General features: G+C 43.8%; 1 protein-coding gene across 3 annotated transcripts in view; it reads right to left on the minus strand.

Annotated features, from left to right (window-relative positions):
- The window catches only part of LOC126481537 (paramyosin, long form), a 184,594-nt gene that overhangs the window by 25,768 nt on the left and 143,478 nt on the right, over nucleotides 1-15,348 (minus strand). For all 3 annotated transcript variants that reach the window (XM_050105349.1, XM_050105348.1, XM_050105350.1), the window contains exons 12-13: nucleotides 12,927-13,054; nucleotides 326-438 (exon numbers count right to left, since the gene is read on the minus strand). In XM_050105349.1, the coding sequence (XP_049961306.1) occupies nucleotides 326-438; nucleotides 12,927-13,054 (241 nt within the window). The remainder of the gene's footprint in view (nucleotides 1-325; nucleotides 439-12,926; nucleotides 13,055-15,348) is intronic.

Below are 15,348 nucleotides of genomic sequence, written 5' to 3' on the forward strand. Positions count from 1 at the left end.
CTTCTCTGGCCCCAGGTCTCCTACGTCAAATTGTTCAGTGTATCATCCCCTATGTCCTGTTTGTTTTTACATGCTCTTACAAAGCATCCTGTATGGGCTGTTGAGGTATAATTTTTCGTGGAGACAGTTTTGTGAATCCGATGACTACGCCTTCAAGTTTTTGGGTGGAAGAAAGAGAAACCTATTGACAGTGTCGCCGAAACATATACGTATGAAAGAAGAAGAAAAGATTGTGTTTTGCAGGAGGCGGGATCCCCAGAAGACGTATATGAGGAGAGGAGTGTGTTCTGTTGCGTGGTGTCTGGGCGGAGGGCCTGTTACTCACCGGATAGCCTCGATCTCCTCGTCCTTCTCAGCAAGCCGGCGCTCGCTCTCGTGGCGGAACTGGCCGAACTCGGCAGACAGCCGCTGCGCCCGCTGCTCCTCAGCCTTGCGACCCTGCAACACAGAAAGGCGCGTGACGCCACTGTCACCACAGACGCGGCACGGCAGCGTGTAAAATACACTCACAGGTGAATAGGTATTGCAAGTGCAAGTGCAAGGAACAGGAACGGCTCGATGTAGACGCAGTCTCGTTCACCTGCTTATCACAGAACTGCAGGGGTCTGTGATGACTCGAACGGCCACCAAAGAGCATTGCAATCGTCATCTGTTATCAGCTCTAATAGTGTATGTAATCGACACGCAGTGCGTCATCGAGCTAGTGAACGCTGTGACGTACCACGGAGAATACTGTGTGCTTGTCAGACGACGTTACCAGACACTCTCGAAGGAGCGTCACGGTGGTCTGTTAGTGCCTGGCTGGTCAAATTGCGTAACGTCCAGGCACGAGGGGCGTTTGGATCTGACAGCGTCTCATTGTCGGACAGAATGGAAATGCGAGGGAAGCAACACGTGTCGTGAAAGTTCTGGTCAACCGAGTTTGACCACAACGGGGGAGGATTGCCCTATCGTGTACCGAGAATATCGTAAACTGTTTACAAGTGGATCTGCGATCTAGGTAGAGGGTTTACTGCAACACTGCGTGCCATCCTGTATACTTGTTAGAGACGATCAGAGGCCACTCTACTGAATCGCCGCCCAGAGAGTGAAGACACAATACTTCCATTCCAGTGGTGCCGTATTGGGCAAGCACGGGTCCGTGTTGTCGCATCATTTTCGGGGATGGATCTGAGTAAACTTCTTCCGCACTACCTCGTATGACGCACGTATGCTAATATGACGGCACTGAGGGGAGACGACATATTCTGCCAATGTTTTGGAGAGACGCGCTGGTTTTACCGCTAGCGCCACTGTGTGCAGAGTCATCAGCTGTGACTTCAGGTCACCCTAGTGATTCAGCAGCGAATTCTGACTCCACAGCGGTATGTCACAGACATCCTCGACCTCATACTTTACCGCTCATGGTGCATCCTAATAGCATACTTGTCCTCACACGCCATGTCTCTCTACGAACTGCCTGCGTTATCTCGAACCATTCGCTTGGCCGGCAAAATCCTCCAATCTGTTGTCAATGGAAATTGTGCGTCACTATTTCGTACGTCAACTTCTCACCACAGCCAAGTTCCAGGACATCGAGGGCCAGTTACAACAGTTGTGGACCACCTTCCCACAGGAGAGGTTGCAATTATTGTGTGACACTCTCCACACTCGAATCTGCGGATGTATCCAGGTCAAAGGAGGAGTGACATCTTGGCAGAGAAGTGACTAGCAATGTGCTCGCACTTTCTATTTAGTTGTTCATTTAACTTTATTCTCTCTCTCAATTACTGAAGTCGTGATCCAGCGTGCCACTTGGATGTACTGGACTATGTACGAGGGCGCGCTGAAACGTCTTGCCTCCTAATTTTTAATGTAAAAACTCTTAAAGCTTTTTAAATAAAACAGTCGTTATTAACATATTTTTATTCTCCACGTCTACATATTTATTCCTCAGCATAGTCGCCATGGCGGCGAACATATTCTGCCAGAGAAATACTACACTGGTGTCCAAAATTAAAAGTAACAAACCGCTATTTCTCCGTCCTGTGTCTAATTCACGGGATAATCATACTGTCAACAGGTGTCCGTACGATCGTGTTCTGCATGGAAGATGACACTTTCGTCAATGGAAAACCACGTCAACTATGACGTCAGGGCACCTATCAAAGTGAGTAGTGTTTGCCGGGTAGTTCCACATCCACAATCGCTCTGAGCACAGTCACAGACGGTGCAGTACGACAGCCGGCCGAAGTGGCCGAGCGGTTCTAGGCGCTACAGTCTGGAACCGCGCTACCGCTACGGTCGCAGGTTCGAATCCTGCCTCGGGCATGGATGTGTGTGATGTCCTTAGGTTGGTTAGGTTTAAGTAGTTCTAAGTTCTAGGGGGCTGATGACCTCAGAAGTTAAGTCCCATAGTGCTCAGGGTCATTTTTGCAGTACGACACAGATAAGACGTCTGCCAGACTCTCTGTGGTGAAAGCCCATAGGAAGAGTGGAAGCAGGACAGTCGCAAACTCATGTGGTTCGATGGCTTAACGCGAATCTTTCTGTGGTTTCTCAGATGTGGCGAAAGTTTATAGAGACCGAATCTGTATCGCGAAGATCAGGGCAGGGCCGACCACGAGTGACATCATAGAGAGAGGGCCGTTATTTGGCTGTAATAGCACGACGGTACCGCCTTAGTACTGCGCAGCAACTGGCATCTGACCTAGCAACATCGACTGGACGTGTTTTATCGAGGCAAACGGTGTAGAGGAGGCTTCGGCAGAGTGGCCTTTATTGTCGGAGACCTGCTATAGGTGTGTCTGTGACGGGAACAGAAGGGAATGTCTAGTGTGCAGTCGTCAACATGCCACATGGACAGTCGAACAGTGGGCCAATGTTGTCTTCACAGATGAGTCCCGATTTGGTCTGGAGAGTGGTTCTCGACGGATTCGCATCTGAAGGGAATGTGCAACACGATTTCGGGACCTGAACAGTGTGGAAAGATACCGATATCGAGGAGGATTGCTAATAGTGTGGGCAGGGAATATGTTGACCACTCGAACAGATCTTCATGAAATTGTACGGGTAAATCGGAAAGATGTAATTGCCATCAGTTATCGTGACAAGTTCTTGGGACCTCATGTACTGTTGTTGCGAGGTGCTATGCGCCCAGACTTCATATTGATGGACGATACTGTTCGACCTCATAGAGCACGAGCGGTTGATGTTTCCTTGGAAATGGAAGATATCGCACGCATGGCGTGGCCTGCTCGCTCTCTCGATTTGAATCCCGCAGAGCGTGTCTATAATGCACTAGGGAGACGGGATGCATCACGTCAGCGTCCACCAACCACTCTCCGAGACATGCGAGCAGCTCCGCAGGAAGAATGGGCGTTATTGCCTCTACATGACATCCATGATGTTATTCAAAGCATGTTCCGTCGTTGCCAGGTCTGTATTGCCGCCAGAGGTGGTCACACCACCAAGTGAGCACGTTAACCAGTTGTCGGAATTTTTGTGCAAATCTGTTAGTTGAAAAAAAAACGAAGAATATTTTCGTCTGCTGTTATATATGTTGCAGTTGTTTACATTCTGTATTCTTTACATTGTTTCTACTATAATATCACCTGTTTATACTGTTCTATGCTAAAATAAACGCAACCTTGCAAAATTTCCGGTTGTGCTTTAATTTTGGACACCAGTGTTGATTTATGAAACCGCCACTGTAGAATATTTGATTTTACTCACGGAATCACAACCTCACTTCTGCTTGCAACGCTTCGTCACTATCAAAGTGAAGTCCTCGAAGGTGTTCTTTCAGTTTTGGGAACAGATGAAAATCGTATGGTGCCAAGTCGGAAATGTATTAGAGGTTGATGGATTACAGTGAACACAAGGTGTCGGATTGTTGCAGATGTCGGAGCACTCGTGTGTGGTCAAGCTGAAAGAAAGGGTGCTCCATGTGTGGATGAACTCTTCGAATTCGAAACTCGATGGCAGAACGCTGTTTCTCGCGCACCGACATAGTTACGTTACACACCACCATGTTGCATGCTGCAATTCGGAGCCCTTTAGCGGCAGAGGGCTGCAAACACGTAGACATGGAGAACAAGGATGTAGAATATTAATAAAGCTTCTTTTATTTGAAAAGCTTTCCACATAAAGCTTTCCACATAAAAATTCGGAGACATTACGTTTCAGCACGCTCTCGTATAGCGATATCTCACCACCAACCTCCTTCGTTTGGACTCCGCTATTGTGTGATTTAATGATTAGTTGGACTATGACTGACGTAAGACCAGCTTCGTGGAAACTGGCGTGATACTCGAAACTGTGCAGTAATGAAAACAAAATAAAGGGATATTTTAATTCGAACAGTGACAGCCAAGTAGTAAAATTTTGTCAACTGGGCATCTCGGTTTTTTCTGGCATGCACCCCATGAGACGTCGTATCGAAAAACTTGCATCAAGCCGAGAAGCACTTCTGTAACGCCGCCTAAGTCTCGTCATCATTGTATAACCTTCCCTTCACTCATTACAGCATTGAAAGCTGGTAACTGGGCTCATCTCCTGATGAATATGAGCAGTTTTGGGTCCTTTTACACACAAAATATCTAATTACAGCGCACTACATCGTAACTGGCGGCACACCGACTTTGGGAGCCATTTCTGTTTCCCTTCGCTCTTAAATGATGATTGAATCGAAACAGTAACTTAACTGGAGTCGTAAACAATCAGTAAATGGCGCTGCATGCGCAAACATCGTTCTGAGCTGCCAACATTCAGGTATAAAGTAAACGACTCTTTCTTTTCGAATACACCTCGTACTTTCGAAAATAGCAACAGTCTGTAGCTGTATGTCGGACTAGACACTTATATGACTGCTGCAACTATTGTCAACAGCTGTCCATTCTTCACACGAATGTGGGAGGATAGTTACTTCTTTTTCCTGTGTTAAATCTTGAAATATCGTTACTCATTATCTCCTACGTGATATTTGGAATGGAGACCGCACAACACTCTGCCTAAACCGTTTCTTAAATGGAAGCACACACCAGCAGAATGAGCGCAAATTCTCAAAACAGTTAAGTTATGACGTCATTCTGAGCATTGCGTTCCAAGGCCAAAAACTGTCGACCAGTTCTGATGATTTTGGCACGTGCGTGAAGTTGCCCTGCTACTTCTATATTTAGCCTGGACGGTCTAATTACTGCCAGTGAGTAACCAGACGTGGGGCCGTTTGTACAGTTGGCAGGTCTTCTGGTGCTGACAGAAAGGTCTCTCGTTCGAAACCCAACGCCTGCCAAGAATTTTGAGAAGCCTTGAATGGACCTTCACCTGCATCGAACGTCGTTAAGCGTATAATACTGAGGTGCTCTATGTTAATAGAATAGAGCGAAGTACTGATGAAGCAGATGGTTTAGAAGATGGTTGTACTTAAGTATTTAAGGATTCAGGCCTACTCGACATCTAACGCCATTCTCTGGAAGGGAACTCGACCTAATTAACACGTGTCTTAACACGAGTCTTCGGGAGAACCTGTTGCAGCTTGTAGGCTTATTAACTGGAGCAGAAGCTACAGCCACAACTGCCAACATTGTACCCTTGCCTCACAAACAATGAAACAACTGATGTTTGTTGCTAGGACTTGACAGCTTGTGTTGCGCATACGAACAGGGCACTTTCCTCTTTCCTTGCCACACCCGTTAGACGACAGGCATCTCGTTGCGCGACCATGGTAAATAATTCTGCATCCTTTGTGCAAACTCGGAACTCGATATGACACTTGAGCTAAGGACGAAATGCAAAGATAAAGGAGTTGACAATTTGTGAAGAAACGTAATTTCTCACAGAGACAGGAAGAGAATCTAAGGAAAACTAAGAAAGGACGAATGCCCAATAAGGAGACGACTCAGGCTCACGCTGGTTTAATTTATCATGTTAAAGAGGGAAGCTAACTGGTTATATATTATCTCCAAAGAAAATAAGCTGGAAAGTGCAAGTTGCAACAGTGAGAGACCATCATGATTAGGTAGATGCTATAGCTGCTACAGATCACCCACTAAGCTTGGACGACTAACAGGACATGGGTACAGCTGTGACGGTAGGATGAGTTTCTGGTTAGTTAAATGAGTGTGTGCACGTGAGCAGAACAATTGTCGGCAGAAGTGACTCAAGCGAATTTGGACTCTTAGAGAAAATTCACGTAAATCATCACGGCGAAATAATCTGGCTGTGCAGTTGTCAGAGGCAACAAAGAAGCGCCGCTGCAGTTCCAGAATCTACAACTAAATCTACATCTACATCCATACTCCGCAAGGCAACTGACGGTGTGTGGTGGAGGGTACTTTGAGTACCTCTATCGGTTCTCCCTTCTATTCCAGTCTCGTATTGTTCGTGGAACGAAAGATTGTCGGCATGCCTCTGTGTGGCCTCTAATCTCTCTGATTTTATCCTCTTGGTCTCTTCGCAAGATATGCGTAGGAGGGAGCAATATACTGCTTGACTCCTCAGTGAAAGTATGTTCTCGAAACTTCAACAAAAGCCCGTACCGAGCTACTACTGAGTGTCTCTCCTGCAAAGTCTTCCACTGGAGTTTATCTATCAGACAAATGGTTCAAATGGCTCTGAGCACTATGGGACTTAACATCTGTGGTCATCAGTCCCCTAGAACTTAGAACTACTTAAACCTAACTAACCTAAGGACATCACACACATCCATGCCCGAGGCAGGATTCGAACCTGCGACCGTAGCGGTCACGCGGTTCCAGAATGAAGCGCCTAGAACCGCACGGCCACACAGGCCGGCTTCATCTGTCATCTCCGCAACGCTTTCGCGATTACTAAATGATCCTGAAATGAAGCGCGCTGCTCTCCGTTGGATCTTCTCTATCTCTTCTATCAAAAGATTCCTCAACCTTGTAAGAAATTCGTAGTGACTAGTTAGGTTTTAAAGATAACGGCATCAGTTTTTTGTACATAGACTGTACTGTACTAGCGAAATTCGTGACAAATACTAGCAGACTTCAAAAAGTAAATTACAGATTATCATGGCTGGCCCAGTAACTTCTGCTGAGTGCTGCACCGCACTTCACAGTGACGCAGGTATGTGACACTACTTTTCATTATAGTCACCAGCTGTGTGTAAACAATTGTCGGAACGTTGAACAAATCGGTGATATCCTCGACGATAGAAATCCGTTCCTAAGTCACGAAGCTCTTCGAAAATCGTTGGAAAGCTCCCCACTCCCCCTCTAACATCTCACCCAAGATGTTCTTTCCGCTTGCCGAAAAGGTAGAAACGCGTGGTGCACTGTATGGCGGATCAGCGTCACGCATGTTTGTGCGGAGCTGGCCAGATTGTTGGCAGCATTTCACTACGGCTGGACGCGACATTTCAGAGTCAATCTGTGTGAAATTTAGACATTTTGCCCACGATAAGCGTAATGTCCCGCGAACTTTGGAGTACCTTGCCAGCTGCCGCGCCATTTTACTCGCGCACTGCGATGCACCTTTTACCAGAACTGTCTCTTTAGTGAACCGAGAACGTATACTCTCTTCTGACAACGCACTAGTCTTGTTGCGTAATGGTCTTAGCGTGGGACGACATGTGTAACTTATTTTCTGAAGTCCCTACGTAATGCTGTCATAAATGAAGAAGCTTATCCGCCCATTACCGTTATTTCATGAAAAGCGTTCAATGAGAAACGGTGTGAAAAGTTGTCGGGTGGTTGGTGACTGCCACACAAACAGGTCGAATGTTGTTTCCTGGAGTTTAATCGTTGAGCCTTCTGCTCACATGTGGTTTCCAGTGAGTAGTTTCTGGCTTGTGATTCACGTCTGACCGTTCTTCGATGACGCAGCTGTCGGGGAAGTTTTGACTGTGACAAGTTCATCTGATGACCTAGACGACAGAGTGTGGAAACCAGAACCTTGTCTTTCGCGGCCACTGCTGTTACCGATTGATCTATCCACGCCCTCCTGACAACCTCAGGGTTTGAAATCTTCTGGTGACTCTCTCACTTTTCAGACCTGACAGAAGTCCTCCTGTATACCTAGTTGGCTTAGCGCTCCAAGAAGAAAGGAGATTGCAGAGAAATGACTTACCAGAATGAGTATTTCATTCTACAGTGGACTGTGCACATTTAATACCCCCTCCATCGTCCGATATTAATAGCGGCTCAGAGGTATTACAGCTCGCGATTGACGAGCTCCACCAGAGGCGGAAGAGGCGTGTCACGTCGGCCCAACCGTTCACAGCAATGGGCTAGGCAAACAGCGACCAATCAGTCTTATACAAAGTGTTTGTTTTAACGTGAGACAACTAACTATATCGAAAACGACGCATCATACGAAAAAAAAAATGTTCTAGGTGAACAGCTAAGACAAGTAAAGGGGACATCTGTGTGGGCTACAACTGGACTCCTAGCCACCCTTCCTGCGTGGGCGGTGTCAACTTTGTATTTTCGAATGGGAACTCCCCATTTTTACTTCGTATTCTGATTCTAAGCCTAAAAATACGTATGGTCTATCAAAGCATTGTTTTCCATTCGTTTAGTATTTTATCCATTTTTAGCAACTGTATGTGTATTAAAATAGTCAGCAACCAGCTGCGCAAAAGAAATTTCCTTAACAGGTTTCAGAAGATTATAACTATCGCATTATTTGCGAGTGTCAAAAGTAAGATGGATGCAGCGTATTGCTGTGGTCATGTGGTTCATAGTGCCTGTACAAAAGTGATATAAGGAAGCCAATCAACAAGTGCAGACATGATGAAGGTGGTTGCTGATTATTTCAGTAAATTTCACATTCGTAGTAGGTGGCGCTGTAATCGACAAATATCGTATGTGCCTGTTTTTGCAGTTGAGAACCGACGCGTTTGATTCTACTCTTCATTCCCGATCTTTGTTTTCTAACGATTGATACTGATGTTCAAACGTTACTTACTTACACACTGAAATTTCTGGCAAATACTCTACTTGCATGGTAACGTGGTTTTCTGTTCGCTAAGGGATTGATTTTGGTTAGTCCCCAAACCATCGGAATGCTTGATGTCGATGGCCATCCCCTAACCCCACCATAAGGGTGGCTGATTACGGTGCATGTTTCCATTCAACCACTGTAACTCTGGTGCTTGCGGAATACAAACCACAACCGTTCTAATAAGATAACATGTCCATGAAGCAATAGTTCCAGGCGCACCTGCCATGGGTATTCACCAAAATCAAGCACCCCAATGGTGAGAGGCAAGGGGACTCTCAGAAATCAGGCACCCCAATAGTGAGAGGAAAAAGGACTCACTGAACTCAAGCATCCTAGTGGTGAGAGGCAAGGGGAGTTACCGAAATCAATCATCCCAGTCGTGAGAGGAAAGGAGACTCACCAGAATCAAGCATCCCAATGGTGAGAGACAAGGGGACTCTCAGAAATCAGGCACCCCAGTGGTGAGAAGAAAAAGGACTCACCGAAATCAAGCATCCTATTGGTGAGAGGCAAGGGGAGTTATCGAAATCAATCATTTCAGTGGTGAGAGGGAAGGGGACTCACCAAAATCAGGCATCCCAATGGTGAGAGGCAAGTATACTATAAGAAATCAAGCACCCCAATCGGGAGAGGCAAGGGGACTCGCTGAAATCAATCACTCCAGTGGTGAAAGGCAAGTGGACACGCCGAAACCAATCACCCCAATGGAGAGAGGCAAGGGGACTCACCAAAATCAAGCAACCTAGTGCTGAGAGCTAAGAGGAATCAGTGAAATCAATCACCCCATTGGTGAGCGGTACGAGGACTGTCTGAAATCAAGCATCCCAACAGGAACAGAAAACTATTACATCCACGTCATTGTTTCTGAACGACGCTAAATGCAGTTTCTAACCAGACATTGATGCAGATAACCGTATTGTACGGTACAATCACATTGGCAACACTAAAGTAAATTTAGAACATAAATGTGAAGCGCTAGAACACAAAGGTTTACATTTACATTGTAAATGAAATGCAGAATCAAATGCGTCGGTTCTTAACGCGAAAATAGGCACACTGGATATTTGTCGATTACAGCGCCATATATTACAAATAGGAAATAATTGTTTAAGTAAATCGTACGAATTTTTTCGAATAGAATTCGAATATGAAATACAAATGGAGGGTTCCCATTTCAAAATACAAAGTTGGTCCCGCCCACGCAGGAGGGGTGGTTAGGAGGTGGCCATTTGTAGCGCAGACAAATGTACCCTTTACTTATATTTACTTTTCACTTAGCACTTTTTTTTTTGTATCATGCCTCGTTTTCGAGACATTTAGCTGTCCCGAGTAGTTTGCATTAGTAACTACCTATCGGGCCTAGCTACTTTACGAATTCCAATCACGCTGTGGAATTTGGCTTTCTAGCTTTCGTTACTGTTACGTGTTCAATGTTCAGCTCTAGACGGAATTGGTTTTGTTAATGGTATCGAGACCAGACATAAAAGCACTGTTACGAAACTTCCAAAAGATGTAAACTTTGCAGCGGATGTTAAATGAAGCGTTAGTTTTGATGGCTACTGCACTCTGTTTTTACTGACCACGCAGAGGTTCCCAAAAGCGTGAAGGTATGAAATGGAGCAAATTAATAAAACAAGGTGGCGTAAGATCGAAAGCTGTGAGTCAGCTTGAATGTCGCATAACATCACTTATTACCATAACCAGTTAGTTTAGATAGTTCACTCTGCTGAACCCCTCATGTATTTGTTTTACCTCTATAGAAGCTATAAGTAGGCTATACAGGTAGCACCACAAGGGCACACACTGAATCAGCGGGACACACTCAGCAGGTACGCCTCTAAGAACTATCTCGCCATAGGCAGGCCGCTACACTTCTATGAACTCTACTAACACTACACGTCCCTGAGCACATGTGTATTGGCCACCGAGGATTATTACCATTACTGCTCGAGTCCCTGTTGCGCATATCTACAGGTAGCACTTCTTCGTTAGTGATGAAATACATTAGAAATTGCCCATCATGCATTATGACAGTATCATCTGAGATGGAAATAGTTAAAGAGGGTAGGAATTCTATCATCTCAAATATACAAACAGAAATGAGCGAGAGACAGCTGACATATAGAAATCTTTGGGTCCTGTTTTCGATGAAAATGCTGGGGTAGTTTTCAGGTTCGTGAGGGGTTGCAAATGCTCGCAAATGCATTTCTGCAGCATCTCACAGGATGAAATACATTTGATAAGGTACAGATGTTAAAGTCTGGCCAGAGATAACAGCAGCGATATTTTACAGCGCTTTTGAGGAGTATTACTATCTTTTTTATGGATTCTTTCATTATTTCTTGGTAGAACAATTCCATATTTAAGGTTGAATAACAAGTTGACTGGTTTTTTTGCTGATATTTGTTGATTTCTAACTGTTTTTTGCTTTTTGGGTCATCTTCAGGAAATAACTGACTAGCTTCTGCAAGGGACATTAATTCTTAGGTAATCAAACATTATGAGCAAAGATACAACGATTTGCACAGAATGTTATGCACCAAACTTGTTTCTTAACGTTGATATTACACTTTACCCAATGAAAAATATCATGCACAATAAATAATTAAAACTACACAATATTACAGTATTACAGGTTATGTTGTGATAATCCTGAAGCTTGAGAAATCTTGACAGTGGCTGAGAAATTGTTAAACTGAGTACTCTTTATTTACGTTGTGCATCAAACATGGTTTTTAGCATTGTGAATTACACTTTACGCAATGGACAACATTAAACACAATAATCAAAATACACAATATTACAGTATTATAGATTCTATGGTTATGATGACATGATCTGTGAGGTCGTGACACTAGTTGAGAACTGTCTAACTGAGTACTAGTGACGTATGCTGTTCAACAAACATATTACTAGTGGTCAGTTAGACAGTTCTCAACCAAAGGTCACAACCTCTCAAATTACGTCATCATAATCATGTAACGCGTTATAGTGGAATATTATGTATTTTAATAATTGTGTTTCATATTGTCCATTGCATAAAGAGTAATTTCAACGTTAAAAAACAAGTTTTGTGTACAACATTTTGTGCATGTGGATTATATCTTTGCTCATAATGTTTGGTTACTTAAGAACTAGTGTCACTTGCGGACGCTACTCAGTTGTTTCCTGAAGATGACCCAATTAGACGAAAATTAGTTAGAAATAAACAAATATCAGTAGAAAAAAAGCAGTGTACTTATTGTTCAACCTTAAATACTACTGCTCTTAAGAGGAAAAGTCTTCCAAATCGTGCAATAAGTGCGTTTTTTTTCTGACCTATAAATGCTCCATAATATCATCGAATAGAGAGCAAGAATTAAGAGTGGCTGTGCCGAATACTGCGGTCCAAACTAGTGGCCATTCAAACCACTCTCATGGTGACGACTGATAATCTTGCAGCACCGTGTAGTGAATACTGCTCCTCGTAGCGGAGTTGTCAGTCCCAGAAGTTGTTACCAGCTACACAACAGGATTGAGGGAGATGCCTGGCTTGTATAACAGAGGACAACAAGAGCTGTGCAGTGTCTGAGCTCTGAAACGGAAACTCTGCACGAGGCGCAAACGACTCCACATCGACCCGCGTCTGCTCCACTGGAGAGATCTCGCTGGATCCAGTACATGGGACTTGATCCCCTGAAGTCGGTGGCGGGATCAGGTGTGCAGCATGATACGAAGGGCTTATTTCAATAGTGATACAAGTCCATTACCTCCACTTTTTTGTCTGTGATGCTTCTGAAATTGATGGTCGAAACAAACAGAAAGAAAGGTTCATCTCTAGCAAGAAGACATATGCTTGAGTATTTCTGGTATCTCAACTGCAGATTTTTCAGCGCTCATTTAACTTTAGGGCCCTGTATCTCAGAGTGAACAAAAATGGTCTTGTACCACTATTGAAAGAAGCCCTTCATATACAGTGTGGAGTATATTGTACTCACGGCCTCGGCTTCCTTGTAGGCGGCGCTGAGCTCCTCCCGCTCGTTCTCCAGACGGCGCAATTCCAGCTCCAGCTCGTGCAGGCGGCGCGTCAAGTCGCTCAGCGAGTTCTTGGCGTCGTGCAGGTCGTCTGTAGGCACAGATTGCCGTCATTAAGGGACAGTTCAAACAGTTTCTGCACGCTGTAAATCTGTCTCTTGCTTACGTGCAATTAAAAATTTAAAATTAAAATTTAGCCAAGTCATTAGCTCTGCCCAATATTTACCACTGTGAAGTGCTTCAACATGGCACCAGCAGCGAAAACTCCAGGCGACTCGAAACAGCCAAATATGTTTCCATAAGACATTATATGTGTCACGTCTAGTTGCCCTATCACGTCAGTCATTCCTATGCTCACGAGGAAATCACAGCAAGTGCCATAATCCTTATTCCGAAAAGCTTCGCCCAGTGGAATAAGAGCCAAATTAGAGAATATGTGTCTCAGTTTATCCGTAGATACTCGAACGTTTCTGGAAAAACAACCATCAATCTTTTCGACGTAATTTAGATGCCTTTTAGCGTTAGGTTTGCTCCGCCCAATTGGTGGTCTAGTGGCTAGCATCGCATTCTCGCACTTTTGCCTCTTGTGTATGAAATCCGTTCATTGTTTTTATTTATTTTATTTTTTCATTCATATACATTCGTCCATAGAAGGTTACTAAACGAATGTTTCTTATCAAGTTATCGGATACAAGGGTGCTATGTTAACTCAAAAATTACAACTGGATTTCGCAATAAGTGTCATACATTTATTGTATAATGTATGTGTGTATGGTGTTTTCAGGGGTTACAATCTTTTTAAATTCACATGTTCTTATATTTCATTCTTATATCAATTCTTAATTCTTACATTTTATTCTTATGTTTATTCTGCAGGAAAATTTAGTGCACTCCCTAGGATGACACCGAGCACAGAAAAATTCGAAACGTAGAAATTCCCGACACCACGAGCATCGCGCGATGGCAGAGTTGCCACAGAAACATTTCTTCGTATCAGTCTCACCCGCGAAAGAAACTTCGTTAACATTGCTGAATATTTCACGCGTTGGAAATAATTTCGCGGCAAACCACGCATAAACTTTTCCGACAACTGGCAATTGCAGTTGATTATGAATAAGGAATTTCACTGAAAAACATTTCAAATAATTTTTCTATTCGTTTATTTTTATCTTTGTTTTATTCGTTCACCAAACATATAGTTAGTAGACGAATGAGAACAACCTAGTTTCAATAAACATTAGAAAACTTTCGTGTAGTAATCTTCTAAGGAAATGGATAGATACTTTTAAATGAAAAACATAAATATAAATAATAATCGGGTTTCGAACAGGGGGCGTAAAAGTCTGTAGCCGCTTCGGTTGGACCGTTTACTCGCTAAAAGGCACATAAATTACCTCGAAAGGTCGAATATCTACGAATAAGCCGAGACAAGTGGTCGCTTAGTTTGACCTCTCTTCTACTGAGAGAACTTTCTGGGAAATCGGGTTATGGCACTTGCCATGTTCTCCTCGTCCGTTAGGATGGATGCGACCAGGAGGGCCATGTGATTTTGACACCATTTGTTTTTCCAATCGGTTCCTTATCCCTTATTATCCCAGTACCTCTCCTCGCATATCAGATACCAGTCATCATTCCGTAATTCCAGTTGAGGACGTGATACCTCCGGTGTCTTGGCTGTACCTAAGCATAACACCAAATTTTTCTCCATTTCAGGCATACTACACTGGAACAAAGTATCCAGTAAAGTGTGATTCATTCGAAACCATTCTACATTCAGGATGAGATGAGATCTTTCTGTGTTGTCATAGGCACAGCCTCTCCCACGTTGTAGCCTAACTAACTTCCATGTATGCAACAACACTGTTTGTGTCTCATTGTCAACAAGACCCCAACTGCCCTATTCCTCATCTATCTATATTTATTCTTCCAGCTCATCTGCTAAATTTTCTTTAGTTAATTAAAAATAATTTAAATATTTTAAATTTCATAATGTAATCTGGAAGCAATCATAGCGTAAATAAAAGAAATGTCAAAGTCGCACTTTTTTTATTAACTGTTTACCAATTCGGTGTTTTCAACATCAGTAGACCTTCTGTTGGAAAGCATATGGGCCCATTAGGAACGTAACAAAATAAAAGATAATTGCACTACAAAAATGTCAAAGATCTGCTGACACCAGCGGTTGGGCACATGGTACGTACGAAAGCAACAGGCTGACAGTAGTCAATAGCTATAGACTGCAGTCACCTTGGTCTGTCGTCATGGCTACAACTACGATCTTAAATCGTAGCTGGCGTGTGTATCTTGACAACGACGACGTACGTCCATGGCTTTAAAGCCTGTAACTGTCGTTATAGCAACTAGAATATTGCTGAATGCTTTTTC

Source organism: Schistocerca serialis, chromosome 5, assembly GCF_023864345.2.
Source record: "Schistocerca serialis cubense isolate TAMUIC-IGC-003099 chromosome 5, iqSchSeri2.2, whole genome shotgun sequence".
Lineage (NCBI taxonomy): Eukaryota > Metazoa > Arthropoda > Insecta > Orthoptera > Acrididae > Schistocerca > Schistocerca serialis.